Source organism: Podarcis melisellensis (genome assembly GCF_964234715.1).
Source record: "Podarcis melisellensis genome assembly, chromosome: 14".
In the NCBI taxonomy this organism is placed as follows: Eukaryota; Metazoa; Chordata; class Lepidosauria; order Squamata; family Lacertidae; genus Podarcis; species Podarcis melisellensis.
Window position 1 is genome coordinate 50,661,833 of NC_138546.1, and position 21,504 is coordinate 50,683,336.

The 21,504-nt window shown below is 43.9% G+C and overlaps 1 protein-coding gene across 11 annotated transcripts in view; it reads right to left on the minus strand.

Annotated features, from left to right (window-relative positions):
- TJP1 (tight junction protein 1) overlaps positions 1 to 21,504 on the minus strand; it is a 360,820-nt gene that overhangs the window by 34,194 nt on the left and 305,122 nt on the right. For all 11 annotated transcript variants that reach the window (XM_081887560.1, XM_081887563.1, XM_081887562.1 and 8 more), the window contains 7 exons: positions 17,821 to 18,100; positions 12,177 to 12,280; positions 11,031 to 11,199; positions 10,138 to 10,282; positions 4,669 to 4,811; positions 2,473 to 2,578; positions 572 to 722 (listed from right to left, as the gene is read on the minus strand). In XM_081887560.1, the coding sequence (XP_081743686.1) occupies positions 572 to 722; positions 2,473 to 2,578; positions 4,669 to 4,811; positions 10,138 to 10,282; positions 11,031 to 11,199; positions 12,177 to 12,280; positions 17,821 to 18,100 (1,098 nt within the window). The remainder of the gene's footprint in view (positions 1 to 571; positions 723 to 2,472; positions 2,579 to 4,668; positions 4,812 to 10,137; positions 10,283 to 11,030; positions 11,200 to 12,176; positions 12,281 to 17,820; positions 18,101 to 21,504) is intronic.

Sequence of the window (21,504 nt, forward strand, 5' to 3'; positions counted from 1 at the left end):
TAGTTGCATTACTATGTTTGTATCTCGTAGCAGATGTGCCATGAACTTTATAGTCTCTTTCTCCTAAGCAAATTGTGTTGAGAACTCTCCACAACCAAACCTTAAGACCATCTTTGAATGCCCTGCTCTGGGTACCTTTTTGGTAGTGGCATATTCCCTAGAAAGGCCTGCCTGGTACCTTCTTTGGGGTATTTTGGCACTAGGTGAAGAACTTTTGATGAATCCAGGCCTTTAAACTGCTATGCCAGAAACGGTTTAGTCATGTTGACCGCATATCCTGGAAAACTGTCTGTGGACAAACGCCGGCTCCCTCAGCCTGAAGCACCGCATCCCATAGCTGCCTTTGACTGGACTTAACTGTTCAGGAGTCCTTTATCTTTACGTTTCAAAAACCTAGTTTTATAAATTATATGCTACCTCCATGCAAGGATTATTTATTTTTTATTCTTAGTTTATACTTCATTACTATTTTCCTGCAAGCCACCCAGGGAATGTTTATTGATGGCATGCTATATAAATCTGTATCATCATCATCATCATCATCATCTTAATATTCAAGATTGCCACCTACCCTGAGAATCTGATCTCCTTCTTCCAAGCCTTCTTTGGCAGCAGGGCTATCCTCTAGAACACCAGCTACGAATATCCCGACATCATTGCCACCGGCCAGCCGCAAGCCCACACTGTCTCCTTTTTTGAATTTCACAAGCTTCATGCTTGGCCTGCACGGATTAGGAAATATTGTTTAATAACTGTCTCTTGCCAGCCCATCCCTCACCACAAAACCTTTACATTTCCAGTTTCTTTATGTACTCTGAAATGCTGTCAAAAGCCCTTATATCCTAGCAGGATCACTGAGATCACACACAGATGCGCTGTTAGTTCTCTTGCAGGTTACAGATGCCCAACTGGCCTCAACTAGAAGTTGGGCATTCGGTGTTGTTGTTCCCAAACTGCAGAAGACTCTTCCAGCAGATTCAGCAGGCATCCTCACTTTAGATTTACAGGTATCTTTGGAGATTTTTTTAATACCAACAGAGCTATGCAGTTGTCTAAAATGCCCTTTGAGTATCCAGCCATTTTAATGATTGTTTCGTATTGCTTTCAATGTTTTCATGTTGAGATGTTTTGTGAGAGGGCAGCAAATAAATACTTTTATGAATGACTATTTTTAAAAAGACATCAGTCTTTACACAGACCTAAAGTACCAACCCTGCTCATGCTTTTATTGAAAGAGACCACCCATTTTCAGGCATCCTTTATGTTTGCACCTGTTTCAGGCAATTATAAAATTAGGCCATGTAACTTTCCAGGTGCAAAATGGAAACAGGCCACAGATTATGCTATTTTAAAAGTCAGCTCATGATTACTTACTAGGAAAGTGGGAGCTGTTTTGTTCTAGAGTACCTGGGAATCTGGTCTTGCCCAACCCTCTCCACTGAATGCCAGCTGCCTCCTTAAATCAGGATCCTGGGCCAACAATGGGTGCTTAAAATGTGGTGTGGAAAAAGAACAGCCATTTTACTTCCATTTCTCCCAAGAGGAACATAGGAAGCTGCCTTAAACAGAGTGAGACTCTTGGTCCTTCCAGCTTCCTACTGTGCACAGTGCCTGCGAATGCTTCTCTCGGGTTTCAGACAGAGGACGTTCCTAGGCCTATCTGACGATGCTGGGGACTGAACGTGGGACCTTCTGCATGCAAAGCTGGTGCTCTGCCACAGAGCTGTGATCCTTCTCCATCTTAGGTTTGCTTCACTTGCATGTTAACAGCTTGCTCACTGACCTGCCTTTGACACAATCATTGAGTGATGGTTTAGTGAGCAAAGGAGGGTTTGTCAGAAGTGCATAGGTCCTCTGTACACATTTATGTTTTGGATACATACACCTAAGCATGCAATGTGAACAAGATAAAACACTTGCATCATACAGGTATGCTCAATAAAGCCAGGATGGATTTCAGCTTCCTACAGAGTGTGATTTAGTGGAAAAACCAGCCTTGCTTCTACATAATGCGTGGAGTGACCATTAAAGGAAATCATGGCAACTGTAGCTAAGGGGGGAAGGGGGTCCTTCAGTATTGGAAGCACAAAAACTTCCTAATGAAACTGTAGGTTGAAGACACTGGCTCAACAAACTGCAGCCACTAGGCCAGGTGCTGTTGGACTACAGCTCCCATCACCCCTGATCCCCGGGTCCTGCTAGCTAGGGATGATGGGAGTTGTAGTCCAAAAACAGCTGGGAACCCAAGTTTGAGAAACACTGTGCTAGGTGAGCCTGTGGCCCTCCATATTTTGCTGGACCACAACTTCTATCACTCCTCACCACTGGCCATGCTGCGTGGAACTAACAGGAGCTGGACTCCCAGGCTACCTGCAGAACCACAGATCCCCCCACCAGGCGGATCCGTCAGGGGGCAGATACACTGCCCATGCTGATCTGGTGAAAGACAAGGACAAGCAAGAGTTCCATTACCGAAGCATTCCATCTTCATGGGTTGAGTTTGGAAGAGGGCCATCGGATGGACTAACGGGTAAATCCACATCTGGCTGACCCGCCTGTGCATAGACTGGTTTTGGTTCTGTTTAGAAAGCACAAAAGAAGATTGAACAAAATGCATTTTAAAAGCACACACAAATACAGGTATGACTTGGCTTGCTCCTTTGCAAAATTAATTCAGATCCAATCCCAGGAAGAACAGGGGACAATACAGTGCTTTTAAGTCCTCAGTTTGATCCTTTATAATTTTACCAAGATTTAAGACATCTTTATTTCTGCCTCTAAGCTGTGCCTAAGGCAACGGTGGGGAGCCTCCAGACCGTCAGCCAAATAAGGCCTGCCAAACGCCTACACCCTTCTGCCTTGTACCTGACATCAGAGATGTATCATTAGATGTGAGGCCGGTAAAGATACAGCTCCTTGCCAAAAGCAGGGGTCCAAAACATCTGGAGAGCATCAGGCTGGCAAATGCTGTTCTACACAATTATGTATTTAAGAGGACAGACTGGGAAGTAATACATTTATTTTTAATGTACTAGAATTTTTAATTTATAATGTACAGTATTTAATTGTGGTTGCATAAAAAGCTCCGCAGATAGTATATGCTTCAAAATACAAAAGCTAAATGTCTACTTGGAGAGCATTCAATAAATTGGAGGGTACAATATGACTTGCAGCCTTTTGCTTTATTAAAATAATTTAACATGACTATAGAAATTAATATTATGGTAATCATTTTAAAAAATGATAGAAAAATGTAATTACATAGATGCCCGTGTTTAATTTTCATTACTTATTTGTGTTTAATTTACTGTTCAAAACTGATCTTCTACATTTTAAAAACAAACTGATACAAATTCAGATATTTTACATCCCTTTCATGGAGTGAGCTTAACTTGAAAGCCGAGGACAGATATTCTGTTGAGATTCAATGTGAAGCTCAGCATTCAAACAGCGCTAGAATGTTTCTCTAACATGGTGCAGGAGCAGGGGCAGAGGATGAACGTCTACCCAGGACCAACACCCACGATTTGCTAGTCATAGGGAAATGTCACCACCTAAGATTAGTTAACTCATGAGCAGAATTATAGTTGTGTTAAAGGATGTCTTAAACCCAAGATAGCAGGGAACCAGGTAAATATATTTCAGGAGTGCACAGAGCCATGCGGAAAGGTATAGCAAAAAGCGATCCACTTCGAGCGGCATCATGCAGGAGAGAGATGAGGTAAGAATTGTCTGAACTGTACAATGAGATGTTTTTAAGTGCTGGGGGCAGCGAAGCAGTGGCACTGGAACTATAGGTTTTAAACATGAGGAATTAATATATTTTTTTCAAATGGGGTAAGCCCAACTTGAGTTGCAGCTAATTAGACTAGAAGAAATAAAATCCGACTTTATATTTGAAGTCATGAGCACTTTTTAGAGGGCAGGCAGCAGCCTAGGAGGGCCTTCTCAGTGGTGAAACTCCCTCCTCACAGTGGTGTGCCTGGCCTCTTCATTACGCAGCTTCTGGAGAATGAGGAAGACACACTTCTTTACCTGGCCTATTGACACTTGAGGTGTATGTTTTTAGGACCCACTTTTTATTGTTTTAAACTGTTTTTTAATGTGTTTTAATGTGTTTTAATCTTGTGACCTGTCCTGGGGACCTTAGGAAAAGGATAGGAAGTAAATAAATAAATGAATAAAATCCTCAACTGCTGCAGTACGGTAGTATAGCTAGACATACCAGGGGTTGCAACACTTAATAAATCAAACTGATCTATTTTTACAACTCTTGATCAACTAAAAGCATGACCTGATTGATCAAGCAGATTATTATTTTTTAAGTGTGTATACTTAAAAACCTGTACATGATAAAGACCATCTTAGAAGAGGCATAGGATGCTACTGCCTTTTAGCAATCCAGACAGTTGGTCCATCAGACCGAACATTCCCAGCCCTAACCTGGAGATTGAAGCTGGGACGTTCTGCATGCAAAGCAGATGTTCTACCATGAGGTGCAGCCCTTCACCCTTTCTCTACCCCATGAAGGAATGCCTCAAAGATGCAGGTCTTCTAAAAATGCTGAGTATGTTTTTGCTTCAGAATGATTGCTTAACCTCACATGCAGACTGAATTGGACTGAAGAAATCCTAGTCAATTTAACCAGGCAGTAGCCTTAATACTTGCCAGGAAGTGGCGGAGTCTGCTTATCATTTCTCTCCGTTACAGATTCTTCCAGTGATTTGGAAACTGTGGGTTCCTCTACATTTTTCACAGGTGTGGAGACTGCTCCTGGCTTTGCTATTCTTTCATCCTCTCTACTTCGAAGACTAAATCAAGAAAAAACAAAACTTCATTTAAAAATATTCAACAGTAATTCCACCAAGGAAATCTAGAGAATCAAGTAGTTGTAGATTACACCCGTCATAAAAATAGTATGCAGGTGACATTGCTCTGAGGATTTTCTGTGGAAATGTCTACTACAGATTAGGCGAGATCCTCAGAGATGCAGGCACTAATTGCTACAGACTTCCTCACTTTTTATGTAGCAAACCTGTTTCACTCCAAATGTTTCTGGGATCTAATTCCCAACAGCCCCAGACAGCATGGTCAGTGGGTCAGGGATGGTGGAAATTGTTGTTCAGCAGCATCTGGAGCTCCCCCTCCCCCCACAGGTTGCCCCCTGCTGGGTTAAGGAAACAGTGTCAAGGGGGGCTGGGAAATGGCTCCTGTGAGAGAAGCTGGAGTTCTGCAGGCTCAAATTCCCACTCAGCCACAAAGCTCACTGGGTGACCCTGGAGCAGGCTTGTCTCTCAAGTCCAGCTTACCTCACAAGATTGGGTTAGGAAAAATGGGAGAAACCCTGTTCTCCTTCGGAGGATATACAGAACAAACCATTTTTAGAAAGTCACACAGATTTACCTCCCCCCCACCCCCCCGCCAAACCTAACTTAGATATAATTAATAACTAAATAAGAGAAAACAATACTTGTTTTGATTTGCTAATACAATTGTCCACCACCATAAATGCCTAGCAAATTTCCCGAAAGGAGAGACAAAGTGCTTTCTTTGCCACCATACAATCAATCTGCTACAGCTAGATGGCACCGCTGCCTCAATATCCACACTGCAAACAGCAATAAGTCAGTGGTTGGATGGCCATGTCTGAAGTCAAGCACAGCTTTTGTAAACACAGCAGTTTTTCAGAAAAGGAACAGAGCTGCCACCAAGTTATGCCAGATGGGTGGGGTATAAATAATAAACTGTATTATTATTATTATTATTATTATTATTATTATTATTATTATTATTATCATCCTCATCATGCACGGTGGGGAGGCATTCAAATACTAAAGCACCAATTATTTGATTTGAGGTTTAAAGAACCCAAAGACTATGCGACAATGTTATTAATACTGTATACACATTGAAGAAAAAGCACTTCATGCAGGAACGCCTTGCGATTTTGTAAACAAATGCTAAATGCTTAACAGCTAGAAGAAGTGACGTTTATAGGCAAAATCCATTATAATAAACACAAGGAAATACAAAACCACAGCACAATGTTGTGGTCACTTCCTCTTCCACAGTTTGGAGTTAAACATACTGAGGTCCCAGCATGGTTCTTTGCTCAAACCCTACATTGCTACTGCTCTTGAAGCAGGGACACGCATAGCATGACAACATCATAACAAAAGTAAGCTTCAACAGCAGGGGTGACACACACGTCATCTACCCCAGGGCTGCATTTCTGAACGGTCCTCATTCTTTTTGCTGCATGTGGTTCCACTGGAGAAACTGCACAAAGAATTATTGTAGCTACTGAAATCTGAAAGGAGGACCCAGCATCTGAGGCCTCTTTTGACTCCCGACTCCCTCTCCAACCCAACCATCTAATTTTTGGACTTCAGCTTGCTTTACTCAAAACACACAAAGCTGCCTTGCAGATGAATCCCACAACTAGTCTACCAAGCTCAGCATTTATTCCCTTTTTATTTTGTTTCTTAAGCATATACCACAATGGAACCCGAGGTTCCCAGGAGGTCTCCTATCCAAGCACTGAGCAGATTCAGACCTGTTTAGCTTCAGCAAAGTGGTGGTCTCTAGTTCCTTCAGATAAATCTTCTGATTTGTGGTGGATCTCAAAGAAAGGAGGTTGGGTGTCTTTCCAGCCCTGCTTAAAATACTATCTTGGCTGTTGGAAGTAGGGAGGTGAACCTGGCTGCTTGAAATGGGGGAAGCCACAGCCCTCTCCCATGGGCAAGCCAATCCTTTAATCTAGAACATTTGTCTTCAGTTTGTGTGCTAGAACCCACACAAACCTAAAATGTGAGTCATGCCAATGGGTTCAATCAATCTGCTTGCTTGTTTCATCTGATGCAATGGGCTCCCTTATCTTTAATGCAGAAGAATGGTTGAAGACCGCTAACTGAAAAGGGACCCAGAGCATCTCTCAGGTGGTGAGATTTGGTCTACTGACTGTAGGCTGCCAAACCTTACTTTGCAACCATGCACTCTTCCAGGTTTGGCTGGGTTGCTTGCTTCCCAGGTGAAAGTGTGATGGCTGCTGTCCTTAAGCTGTGCAACTAAGTGATTTCTTAAAATATTGAAGCATGAAGTACTGCTTTGTCTAACAGTACTTTATCGACCTCAGCCTCTTCTCTCCCACCCACCTCTTCACAGCCTCGTAATTATTTGATGTTATTTATGTGAATGACATTTGGGAAGTCATGACTTCACAGTCCATTTGCTTTCATACCTTCAATCTGACAATGTCACAGAGAGGAAGTGCATCGCAGGACTGCCAGAAAGCAGACACCCAGATACCAACAGTAAGAATCTTCCACAAAGGAATGAATGGGAAGCAGCTGACAGTTCCTGTACACTGGCAGCTCCATGCATCTAACTGCAAACCATGGTTTGGCTATTTGTGCCTGAACTTGGGGCTCACTCTTTCCCCCTCAGCCACTGCACACTTCCAGTTCTCTCCCTCATTTCCTTGCTGTCACGTAAACCATAATTCTGTTGTGACAGGAAAGCAAAGCAAAATATAGTCTGTACCCCAGTTCAGATGTTAATGACTAACTGTGATGTGCACAAACAAAGGAAGTGAAGGAGGGAAATGAGATGTTTGGCTGCACCTATTCGTGAACACTGTGCCTCTTAGAAACATACGTTGGGGCTGGAAAGTTCATTTTTTAATACCCCACCATGCATATGCTTTGAAAATTTCTTTTTTCCTTTAATGTCATGGTTTTTATGGCCTTTGGCTACAACAGTAAGAATGACTGAGGTAAATTAAGGAACAAGATGGTAGACTCTTGCAGGTAAACAGTACTAGAATAGTGGTTCAATTCCTTCCCAAATGCACTGGACAAGGAAGCCCCAAATCAGAAAGGCAAGGTATAGCTTTCAACAAGGAAAATAAAGATGCAGTCAAAGTCCCCCCCCCCACGTAAGAATGGCAGCTCATCCCAATTTTTTTAACTTTCTAGTAAGCATTCAGCTTCCCCAGTTTTTAAGATACATGAAGTGTCTTGACACTCTCATTGTTCCTAGGTGACAGAATGCTGTTAAAAATTACAGCTGCATTTCCCATGAGTCATCAAAGGTGTTATTTCGCTGTGTATGTGTTCTGCCAGTATTGCTTTTACTTCTAACATCTGTGCTGTGTCAGGAAGGGTTTTTTATATATAAAAAGGATGCTTAATGCTGCAGCATTTTAAAATAACCTTCAGTCACAAAAAGTGAAGTCAGCTTCATGTTTGTTTCATCAGTGGCAGCTCATTTCTTAACAAATTTCCGTCCTGCCAATCAAATGCACACAATTCAGACACACAACACTCCCCATTTAATCCTTGTATGCTCCCAGTGTCACAAGAATGTGAATGGCATCTGAGCCCTGTCCCCAGGAACACTTTCTGCCTCTTTCATAAGTCTGTGTGAAACCTCACGGGTGCCTTTTGGGACTGGTGGGCAAAAGCTCTTTTACTGGAGGAGATGGTTTCCAAAAAATGGTTCTGACACAGATGATAATTCTGAACACCCACAAGAACTGCCTTTCCCAAGACAAGCCATCTAGCCCAGATTCGTGTCTCCAGCAGTGGAGAGCTAGATGCCAATTTCTAATAAAGCACCTAAATAGAGCAAAAAGCTGAAAGGAATCAAGACAGATGAAGAGACTTAAAAAATATTCCAGTTTTATAGCTCACCTTCTGAAATTGATAACAACTCAAATATCAAATAAAAAAATACTGAACAATCCTGAACACAGAATTTTTACAGCACAAAAACACAGCTATGCAATAGCAGCAATTACCAATAAACCATGGTTATCAGTATCTCTACAAATGAGTCTCAGATCAAGTCTAAAAAGCTATCTCTAGATGCCTGTCTCAGGCCTTTGAAGGTAAGAGTCCATTAAAGACAGGAAGAGGACAAGGCTCACAAACAGCACCCAGGGACTACCTCCACTGCCTGCTCATTTATTAGAATATTTGTATAGTTGTATCATTAAAAATGTCAGTGCTGTTTGCAGCAAGAAAAAATAAAACCATAAAAATTTTAAAACAGACATCAATTAACCATTGTGGAATGATGTATTCTTAATTGCTGGCACAGGCCTGGCAGAATAGAATTTTTTTCAGCAGGCACTGAAAAAGGGCGGCATTAGAATACAACAGCCGCTTGTTAAACACATAATAAATGTCACAGCAAAGTGATGTAACACCACCAGCCAAGTGTGAGCCAAGCAGACTGCCTTGGATAGGGAGCTTCATAACCTTGGCCTGGCTCCTCTCTTGTGCTTTAAAACCAGGTGAATCTCTCAGGATGGTGGAGCAAGGAGATGGCAGCGGCCATTTTAAGAACATCCAATTGATGTGCAATCGTGGATGCAGGGGTCCTTTGGGACCCAGAAGAAGGTGTAACAGGGGCAGGGCATAAGAGGGTGGGGCACGCTTACAGGCGCCCCACCGACGCATGTGGGAGCCAGGAAAGGGGGGTTGGCCCTTAACTGTGGAGCAGGGGTGGAGAGCCAGGGGCCCTCCAGATGCTGTCAGACTTCAACTCCCACAATTCCTACTTGCCATCTTGGCGGGGGTGACATCTGGAGGCCACAGGCTCCCCATCCCTGCCACAGAAGACTTTAAAAGTATCGCCTAGCACCTAGAACTGGGTCCAGATACGAATAGCAAAAGAAAAGGGTGGGAAATGAATCTGCAATATTAAAACATGAAATACTCGCCAAATGGCCATTTCCACCTTTAATCTGGGGAATGGTTTGTGTTAGCCCCCCCCCACAAAAGCAAGCACATGTGTTTGAGTGTACAAGTCAAAACAGAAATTGTATACAAGCACAAACCTGAAATCTCCTCCCTCTCAGGCTACATACAGAAGCGTCATTACTCACTCCTGTCTCGCTTGGGCTAACCAGAGCAAGTCAGACACAAACAAACAATGCAAAATTCAGGCAGTTTAACATTTTGTAGGTAGGTTATGCCTGCGGCGTCAAGCCTTTGGATTCCATTAATTGCTGCACCATGCAACTACATAGCTGGCCTGCCATGCACCTAAATACTGCACACATATTCCCAAGCGTCTAGTCTACTATTTTGTTTAACAAGTCAATTTAAAATAGTACAAGGCTACCATCACCTGCCATTGCTGGGCTGCTGTGGAGAATGTCTGGAATGGTCTGAAGGCTCTGACCTCTGGTCAGGAGATCGTGAACGACTGCGGCGGGGCCTGTCATGTGATCGGTTGGAATGATCGGATGCCAGCGACTGAATTTCTGAAATGTCTGTTAAATAAAAGTTGTTTTTTCCATGAAATGATTTATAAAAAATGATGACATGACCTGCCCAAAATGGATATAAGGTTTTGCAGAACTTATTATATGAAGTGTATTGGACCATCTACACCCCCCCCCCAATCACTTGTACTGGCTAAATTTGCATACAATGCTAAGCCATGGTGTGGGCGTGTTTAACCATGGTTTCAACAAACCACAAGTTGCCTCACAGGCTTCCTTCTTCAAAGCTTTGTCTGCTTCCCAGCTGCTCTTGCCTGGTGCTTCTGTAGCTTGGCAAGCATCTGGTGTGGGATGGCCAGGGATACTATAGTTAAGCGAGGCTGTTGCGTTAGAACGTAAATGCTAAACTGTAGTTAAAGTAAGTGACCACTCATAAGCCAACAACAAACCATGGCTTCACATTGTGGTTTGTTTGGCAGAAATCAGGCAATGGTTCGTCTGCTGGGCTGTGTTCAGATGTTCAAACAAGCCACTTGTTGGTGAAACAAACCATGGCTTTGCATTATGTGTGAACTATAATTCTACTTGTGCAATATTGAGAAACCACTGATATATATATTTTTAAGGCATGCAATTCTAATGACCAATGTTTGTACCAGCTGAAAAATCCACCCCATCTCCCTTGTCTATACACACACTCCGAGTCTTGCTACATTTAACATTTTACATCTTTGTGGAACTGGAATATAAGAACAACCCTGTTTCTACCTTTAAAGACAAACAGATCCGTACTCACCATCTCTTTCTGAAGCATTGACTGAGTGAATACTATCAGAAAGATCTGGGACATTCAGCAAAGTTGCTCGTTCATCCCTTTGAACCACCATCTTCAACTTGCCCTTTGACCTTTCTATTAGGGTCTTGGCATCTGTCAATGACATATTTTCTGTGACTGTTCCGTTTATCTGCAACAGAGCAAAAGGACTACTGATAGGAACCGAACAGAAAGTCAGCAGTTTCGCCTTGATGGCAACTTTGAAGACTAGAGGGAAAGGAAGGAAGAGACAAGACAGATAGACAGAAGCCTGATTGCTCACTCTGGCTGTGGTGGCATTTGACCAAGTCATACTCAGAACAGACCCTTAGAAATAAATGAACTTAAGTCCACTGATGGGTATGCTTTGAACATGTCTTCATTGGATACCACACTACAGAAAGGCTGAGATGATGTGACTTGTGCTGGGTTGGAGGGGAGATGCGTGCAGTTTAAATACTCAATCTAGGGCACCAGCCAAAGGGTAGGAAACTACACACCTGGTTTATGGAAATCACAATCACGCTTTGAAGCTTAACATAATCATTGCATTTGAGTACCTTAAAACACCCATAGAAGGAATTACTGTAATTGCGTGACTCAACACCAAAGGAATAGGAGAACCCACCCCAGTGCCATAATTATGCCAATGGGATTCAGAGATTTGTCAATGATTTACACTGAATAGTCAGCAAGGGACTAATATCCTCTGGCCAAGATGATTTAGCTCCTCAAGCTCTTGTCCAAAGCAAGGTTGCCTACCGGCAGTTCAGTCTACCACATGTGGAACATCCCTACTGTGCTCTACAAGGGCTTGGCAAATGGTCCCCAACACTAGCCTTTTGCTGCCATGACTTGGCAGACAATGACATTTTGCTATATACCAGCCTTTGCCAAATGGGAAACCTCCAGGTGTTTTGGACTACAACTCCCATTGACGCCAACCAGCACAGCTGTGCTAGTTGCAGGTTGATATACAGGAGCTTACATTCACCCTCTTTTTAATCTTCTGCTCCAGTGAATCAGGATTGGTCCCTTTAAAACCATCAAGTTACCAGGAAACCGGTTGTGTAAAAGTGTTCTCTCCTTCATCAAACAAAAACGAAAGGGGGGGCACATTTACTGTACCTTCAGTACGACGTCACCTTCCTGAATATTGCCATCTCTTGCTGCCAGACTGTCTTGGGATATTTCTTTCACAAATATGTGGCTGGCTAGGCGCAATCCATATTCTGTTTCGAATAAAAAGAAAATAAATGCATACCTGTTGTTAACAAGCATTTTCAGGGTCCACCACCACTGCTCCCATAAATTCAATCTTTCTTGGCCCCAAGAATTCCCAAACGGTTTGCTGGGACACACAGAGAGCGTTGCCAGGAAATAAGAGACAGTAAGTATGGCCTAATGTTTTCAAGTCAGCAGGCTGGAAGTGGTGACTCCTCTGTGCTGGAAGCGGGGTGGGGAAAGTCCTTCACAACACTGATTCCCTGCTCCTACCCTGTGGCAACATAAGGGAAGAGTCAAGGATGCACTGGGGTTTCCTGATGCAGCCCACACTACAGCTAAAAGGTGGGGACCCCATAAGCATTGCTCTGGCTCAGAAAGCACAAGCCCATCCCTGACCTTAACTAAGCATGACTACCTGAGCTTTTCTGCAGGTGGCTTGTTTACCCCATTAATGTTTTCTCAGACTGACAGAGGTTCTCCAGGGTTTCAGGCACAGAAGCAGTGGCATGCAGTGACATTTTTCATTGCAAAAGGGGGTCGGACTAGATGACTCTTGTGGTCCTTTCCAACTGTATGTTTCTAAGAGTCTCCATGCATACCTTGCAATTGGTACTGTGGGGATAGCAAGACTGGCCTGCCTTACAAGGCTGCTGCACAGATTATGAGAATGTTTGCACCTGAGGCCCTTCATACACACAGTGTTGTGCTCTTTTTCATTCAAAAAGGCTCTCCCCATAAATGTGTATCTGAAGAAGTGTGCATGCACATGAAAGCTCATACCAAGAACTAACTTAGTTGGTCTTTAAGGTGCTACTGGAAGGAATTTTTTTTTTGTTTTGACTATGGCAGACCAACACGGCTACCTATCTGTACCCATAAATGTGAGCTCTCTAGTGGGCTTTCAGCTCCTTAAAATCCATTCAGGCTTTTCCAGCCATTGATAAAAGGCCTCCCCCCCCCCGCAGCTTTCACCCCTCAATGTGTGTGTGTGCACGTGCACAACCGCGCCACTGCTTTTCTTCAAGTATTTCTTTGACTGCCATTAGAATGTAATGTTTGTATTCAAAGAATGTCTTCCTTTGTTAAAAAGTGGGGGAGGATTTAAGCAACCTTTACATTCCCAGTGGCTACAGACACAAAGAGCTCCTTGGGGACACCAAAGAGCAATTGCCTGTCAACCTTCTCAATAAATGTAAAAACCTGGATGTTGGAGCCTTGCTGACTCCTTTTGGGAAGGGGGCAGGAAGGCTCTTGGACCCCGAAGGAGCATTTCGCCTCCCTCCAAAGGTGCTCGGCCTGAGATGGGCTGGGAGCACTAACCCTAACCTGCCTGCCTCCCCTGCAGAGCACACAAGCTGGTGAGCGCCCCACGCCCCCACCAGGTTACCTCATCTTTGGGGAGGAATAAGGAGGAAGGGGGGAGGATAAAGCACCTCCGCAGCTGACAGACATGCACACTTTGCCATCCTTTTCACAGCTCCCATTGCTAAACAGGTCTCCTATGCTCCACCTGCCCTCTTGGATCCACCAAGTTGTGCCACACCTCAGCAGCGCATGTAGACAGAAGCATTTCCTCAACCAACTCTCTCCAACCAACTTTCTAACTAAAGTATACCATGCACAGTCTGGGAGTCATTTTGGATTCACAGTTGTCCATGGAGGCACAGGTCAATTCTGTGTCGAGGGCAGCTGTCTACCAGCTCCATCTGGTACGCAGACTGAGACCCAACCTGCCTGCGCACTGTCTTGCCAGAATGGTGCATGCTCTGGTGATCTCCCAACTTGGACTACTGCCATACGCTCTGTGTGGGGCTACCTTTGAAGGTGATTCGGAAAATACAACTAATCCGAAATGTATCTGCCAGACTGCTGACTGGGAGTGGCCGCTGGGACCATGTAACACCGGTCCTGAAAGGCCTACATTGGCTCCCAGTACATTTCCAAGCACAATTCAAAGTGTTGATGCTGACTTTTAAAGCCCGAAATGGCCTTGGCCCAGTACAGTGGTACCTCCGGTTAAGTACTTAATTTGTTCCGGAGGTCTGTTCTTAACCTGAAACAGTTCTTAACTTGAAGCACCACTTTAGCTAATGGGGCCTCCTGCTGCCGCCGCGCCGCCGAAGCACGATTTCTGTTCTCATGCTGAAGCAAAGTTCTTAACCTGAGGTACTATTTCTGGGTTAGCGGAGTCTGTAACCTGAAGCGTATGTAACCCGAGGTACCACTGTATACTTGAAGGAATATCTCCACCCCCATCATTCAGCCCAGACACTGAGGTCCAGCTTCTAGGGCCTTCTGGTGGTTCCCTCCCTGCGAGAAGTGAAGCTACAGGGAACCAGGCAGAGGGCCTTCTTTGTAGTGGCGCCTGCCCTGTGGAATGCCCTCCTATCAGATGTCAAGGAAATAAACAACTACCTGACTTTTAGAAGACTACTGAAGGCAGCCCTGTTTAGGGACGTTTTTAATGTTTGATGTTTTAGCGTGTTTTTAATGTTCTGTTGGGAGCCACCCAGAGTGGCTGGGGAAACCCAGCCAGATGGGCAGGCTATGAATAATAAATTTATTATTATTATTATTTAGAAAGGAGGGAGAGGGACTTGGTTGAAGAAACACTTCGCTCTATGAGTCTGCACACTGAGCTGTGAGGCTAGGCTACCAAATCCGCTCCTTTCCTCCCTATGAGTCAGAAATCATTTCAGAGAAGACAGGGCCACCTCTCTAGGGTAGGGAACCGCCATGCTTTTTGGCTGCCTGTCTTCTCCACCCACCAGCACTCTTTGGGGAAAATGAATCGACCAGCCACCCAATTACCTCACCTGAACCAAGGGGGCTAGGTGTGTAAAAAAGGTACACACTTTAATACTCTAATTCACCGCCAGGAACATTGGGGACTAGGCTAGTCCCACTAGTCCAATGAGCACAGAAAGGTCTTTCCTGTCACTTCTCCGCTGCTCCTTTTAACAGAGAGGTGATGGGGCTTGAACTGGGAGTTTCTGCATGCTAAACAGGTGTTCCACCACTGAGCTATGATTCTTCTGTTCTGAAAGTTCATGTAGGAAATATCTAACTCTTTGGTCATGTTTACATGTAACAGTAAGCCAAACCATGGCTGACCATGAGTGAGCAAGTGCGCTGGCGCACAGAAGCAAAGCAGCAGCCCCTTTGCCCCTTTCTCTGTCCTGCTGCCGCCGCCATGCCATCAAAAATGAAGCCATGGTTTGGCTTAGTGTCATGCATGAATCTGAGCTTGTGATTTGTCTCCCCCCATGCTCCACACACAGCAAACAATAAGCAGTAAGACAAGCAAAAGCCTGGTTGTTTGCACTGAGACAAACAATGGGTCCAACTGCACACATAATGCTAAGTCAAAGCATGGCTTAGTTCTTGCAATCATAGCAGCAGCTCAGCTGGGAGAGAAACAAAGCATGTCACATGATTTTTTGCTTCATGAACCGGCATGCTTGCTTCTTCATGTTAATTCACAGTTTGTTATGTTCAAACGAGGCCTTTAAGTAGCACAAGTACCTCCAATTTTAGCCAAGGAAACTATCATTTGGGAGATACTATTATTACTATCCTTGCTGCATCCTTATCATGGCTTGTTCTCTCCCTGCTATGTTAGACCTAAGCTTACAGAGTTGTACATCATTTGGGAAGGGTTCACATTCATTTTTTAAAAGAGAAAAGGTTTAGAAAAATCTGAATGTTGCCAATACAGTGTTGTACGGAAGTTGTTACTGGAATGGTAGCATCCAGCTTGAAGGCAGGGAATATTGTTACCTAACTATGAAATACTTAAGTTTTGAATGGCTCTGGATCTCAAATTTGCATAATTAGTGCAGCACGCTTTGTAACTGGTATGCAAAACACTGCTGTGAGATTGACTCCCGGGTCATTAACAGGCAGTCTGCAGTTTTCTGTATAATTGAGGAATGGCTGTATAGCGAGATTGTGCAAATTCATTCTTGGGAGAAGCAGCAATCAGAATAACCAAATTGTTTGCCAGCAATTTAGCAAGCTAAATTAGCATCACACTTTGTTCAGGTAAGCAAAACTCCCCAAACTTGCATTAAAAAGTTTAGATGGTAAATGGGGAAATGTGAAATAGAGGACAAATCTGTTCCTTCTTTCCTAGAAAGTTGTACATAGCAAGAACAATCACTATGTCAATCCCCAAGGAAAAGATGCTTCAAATTTTTGATGGGTACTTTTTATTGGGCCAGGTTAAGTAGCTTTCAGTTTGAAATTCTTCCTGCGGAAAGAGTACTGTGCAATCAGAAAGCTTGCTATCTTAACCCTAACCAAGACAAGATCCAAAAAGAACAGAACAGAGATGGCTTAATGTTATGGAGGTGTAAGAGGGGTTTACTCCTAATTTCCATCAGAAACTTCCAAAACACTATACAGGAGATTAATCCCATAAAGCAAAAATAAACCTCCTTCTGTGGAAGCAGGCTCCCATGCCAACCTAAAACTCCCCAAGCCTTAGGAAGAAGGGAAGCCTAGAGAAGAGAAGACCAAGGGGCGATATGACAGCCACATGGAAGATGGAGCAAGATTGTTGGCAAGAATTGTTGTACAGTGGAAAGAATGACCTTGGAAGATGTGGACTCTCCTTCACTGGAGACTTTTAAAAAGAAAAGTTGGATGGCCATCTTTCAGGGATTCTTTAGCTGTGAGTCCTGCATTGCAGAGGGCTGGATTAGATGACCAGGGGAGGGGGGCAGTTCTCTTCCAACTCTACAATTCTATTGATTCTATGAAATGAAGCCCCAACCTCAAGTTGAAAGGTATGTGCATACATCAAACCAATGAAAAATGGTTTCTGTTTCCAAACATCTTCCTGCAGATACTATGTGTACCCTTCTTTGCAGTGTAAACAGGTGGCTGCACCTCTGTTGATAGAATGGGGCTTCCATGGCCCATGAGCACAGTTCAGATTTCTACCAGCTCAACAATTGCGGGGAGACTTTCTCATCTTGCCTTGTAGCAGGACTAAACTCTGCCCTCATTTAGGACGGTCATCCTCCCCAATCTGCCTTCCTCAACCGTACCCAGATGTAGAAACTAAACTCTCCTATATATATGCCAGACTTGAACTATTTCTCTCCAGAATGGCTCTTTCAAGCTAGTGGTAAGTGGCACACAAGAGAGGAGGAAAGACAACTCCCTCTTACTTCCTCTCCCAGGAAGCCAACGGATTCTCAAAGTACAACATACACATTATGGCTGATCGGCCAGTTAAAAAAAAGTCTTTGGGGCAAATGGATAAATGGAAACATCCTATTTCCTTCTGATGCAGCCTTCCCTGACCTGCTGCCCTCCAGATGTTTTGGACCACACCTCCCATCAAGCAGCAAAAGGATATGGCCATGCTGATGAGAGTTGTAGTTAAAAGACCTGGAGGGCACCAGGTTGGAGAAGACTAATCCAAACTATTAAAGAGCATACAAAGTTTAAAAACTTGTTTGGTTAAAACATGGCATGAGGTGCAAAGTCAGGGAACACTTTATCTTTTGAGTCCTACTGCTGAGTCACAACATACCTTCATTCTTCCTGGATTTCACCAGTGTGACTTTTGTAGGTTTTGCGGGCTGGCTGGAAGCCACCGACCTCCTATCCGACCTCGGCGATAAACTTCTTTCCCTGCTTGCACTTCGGTCCCTCACCCAGCTCTTCTCGTGCCTCCGGCTCACACTTGAAGCTCCGCGGGAACTTCTGGGGTCGTGCGTATCCTCTTCATAGCTGTCCTCATCGTTTTCAGAGACTGGGTCTGGATCTGTCCGAGTTACCGGAATCTGAACTTTTTTCATTCTTCGGATGGTCTGTAACGTACAACAGTAATCTTTCACTTTCTGATAAAATGCAAACTACCTACAACGTAAATCTAGAAATGATAAAGTTTTGGACATACACATTTTTCATGCACCCTTCAGAATTTATAGTTGTGCTCATGCTAGTAATTTTCCTTCTGGCTTACCACCATAGTAGATTTCATTCTTATCTAGTGGTGGCAAACTGTTAACTCTTTTTGCTTCTGGGGGGAATATTCAGGAAGAAAATATGTAGTAATTGTTCATTTCATTCCATTTTCTTACCCCACCTTTCTGCTCCCAAAATACTCTCAAGGTGGCTTAGAAAAACATTAAAACTTAAACAGTGGGTCATATTCAAAGTAGACTCAGTGTAATAAATGAATTTATGTAACTTATGTCTATTGGTTTCAGTAAGTCTACTCAGAGCATGATTTAGATGGATATCACCCAGGAAAAATGGGAACCATGGTCAAGTAAACTTTATTATCAAAAAAGGCAATAAAACAGCAGACTACATTACAAAAGACTGGCAGACAAAAGGGTCACTTGCTTCCCAAAGGCCAACCCAGACTGCTTTGTCCCATCCATTCTGGGGAAGGAGCAGTAAGAGGCCAGAAGGTTATGTCCAGCAGAGTGATATCCCATCGAGCCAGAGTCGTGACTTTGCTGGGAAAACCCAGAATAGAGGTTTCCTGAATTCTGAGTAATACATGAGACCTCCCACACAGATATCTTTTAGTACACAAAGATTCCTGAAATCACAACAATAATAAACAACAACAATAATAGATTCCTTCCGAAGCCCTTACTTAATGCAAAGCATGAGTGCCTGTACAGAATAAGGAAATAGGATAGCCAACATTTTCATCAATATTTAGATGCCACATGGGAGCCAAAAGGTAACTCTCAACAGACCCCTGCAATGTTACAGAACACTGGAAGAAGAGGCAAAAGAAAACAGGGTGAGCTGGCATCCTGGTGAGGTGGGAGGCAGTGAAGAGCTGAAGTGCTCCTCTCCCACACACCAACCTCACTGTTCAATTGTGTGACAAAAAAACACCACAGTGTGGACTTCAGTCGTAAAGAAAAACACAGTTTTGTGGAAATACCCTCCTAATATTATTGCAAGGAAGCTGGTAAATGTGGGTTGAACAAGGTAACTGTTAGGTGGATTTGTAGCTGGCTGACTGACTGAACCCAAAGAGTACTCATTAAGAGTTCCTTGTCATCCTGGAAAGAGTGACAAGTGGGGTGCTGCAGAGTTCTGTCCTGGGTCTGTTGTTGTTCAGTGTCTTTATAAACGACTTGGATGAAGGAATTGAGGGGATGCTCATCCAATTTGCGGATGACACCAAACTGGGAGGGGTAGCTAATGCCGCAGAAACAGAACCAGAATTCAAAATGTCCTTAACTGATTGGAGAACTGGGCGCAAGCTAACAAAATGAATTTCAATAGGGACAAATGTAAGGTTCTGCACTTAGGACACCTGGCTTACTAGCAGTACATGTGAAAAGCATCTAAGGGGTCTTGGTGGACCACAAGTTGATGCAGTGTGATGCAGCAGTGGGGGGGGGGCTAATGCTATTCTAGGCTGCATCAAGATCAAGGGAAGTCACAGTCCCACTCTATTCTGCCTTAGTCAGACCACACCTGGAATACTGTGTCCAATTCTGGGCACAGAATTCGAGGAGGGAGACCAAAATGATCAAGGGTCTGCAAACTAAGCCTTGTGAGGACAGCTTGAAGGAGCTGGAAAAGAGGAGACTGTGAGGAGATATGATAGCCACCTGCAAATATCTCAAGGGCTGTCACAGGGAAGAGGGAACAAGCTTGTTTTCTCCTGCTCTGGAGGGTAGGACTGGAACCAATAGTTTCAAATCACAAGAAAGGAGAATCTGACTAAAGATCAGAAAAAAACTTTCTGACACTAAGAGCGATTCAGCAGTGGAATGGTCTTCCTCGTGTGGTCATAGACTCTCCTTCCTTGGAGGTTTTTAAGAGGAGGGTGGCCATCTGTCATAGGTGCTTTAGCTGTGATTCTTGCATTGCAGGGGGGTGGACTAGATGACTAGATGACTAGGTGTCCCTTCCAACTCTATGATTCTATAATTTTATTTACCCCTAAAAGGGAGGGACGCAGGTGGCGCTGTGGGTAAAACCTCCGAGCCTAGGACTTGCCGATCGCATGGTCGGCGGTTCAAATCCCCGCGGCAGGGTGAGCTCCCGTCTTTCGGTCCCAGCTCCTGCCCACCTAGCAGTTCGAAAGCACCCCTAAGTGCAAGTAGATAAATAGGTACCGCTTTATAGCGGGAAGGTAAATGGCGTTTCCGTGTGCTGCACTGGTGCTGGCTCGCCAGAGCAGCTTCATCACGCTGGCCACATGACTTGGAAGTGTCTTCAGACAGCGCTGGCTCCCAGCCTCTTAAGTGAGATGAGCGCACAACCCTAAGTCGGACACGACTGGCCCATACGGGCAGGGGTACCTTTACCTTTACTTACTAAAAGGGAGGAAAGAGAATGCAGAGATAAACATGGATGAATATGTGGGTTGGTTAGTTACATGTGCTTAAGCTTAGAATCAGCAGGGCATGGGAACTGTGAGACTGTGCTAAAGGCTTCATGGGCAAGATTGGTCTTGAGGAAGGTTTTGAAAGTAGTAAGAATGATGGTGTCACACAGGTGTTCTAGGAAGAATTAGGGCAGCTTCTCTCCCCCGCCCCGCAGCACCACACTGAACACTTAAGCCTGAAAACTTTCAGTGGCCTTACTCACCTTAGCCAGTGTGGCCAAGCATCAGGGATGAGGGGAATTGCAGTCTGGCACCTAAGTCACTACCCATGGTCTAACGAAAAGCTTCACTTGCACCATTGTTTTTGAGAGACAATGGCATCTCTATAGAAGCCAGTTTCACAATGCTTTATGAATTGAAGATAGGTTCTTGAATGCTTCTTTTAAAAAAGCATTCTAAATTCTGCAGCAGAACAGGGAGACCATCTAGGGGCTTGTAGAATCCTGCCCTGCTATAAAAGAATACTTTTAAAAATCAGAACTACTGTCTTATCCATATGCAAAAACATGCCAACTTAGTTTACTAAAAGATTGATCAGCTAAGGCTGCAATCCAATGCATATTTTAATGGGTCTTACTTCCAAGTAACTTAGCGTAGGTCTGTACTGCAAAATTTCTTTGACAGCCCCCTCTCCCTCTCTGGTGGAGCTGTGGTAGGGCAATGCACTGCACTGTGCTGTTTGATTGTTTTTGTCTGGCTATAACCTGCATTTGATCTCCTAATAAACTTGATTGATGACTGATTGATATACCTTATCACAGTCGAACAAGGTGGCTGATAAGCTGTTTAAAAACCAGCACAAAGTTGTCTACGATCCCTAGATACATCCAAGCACACCATCCT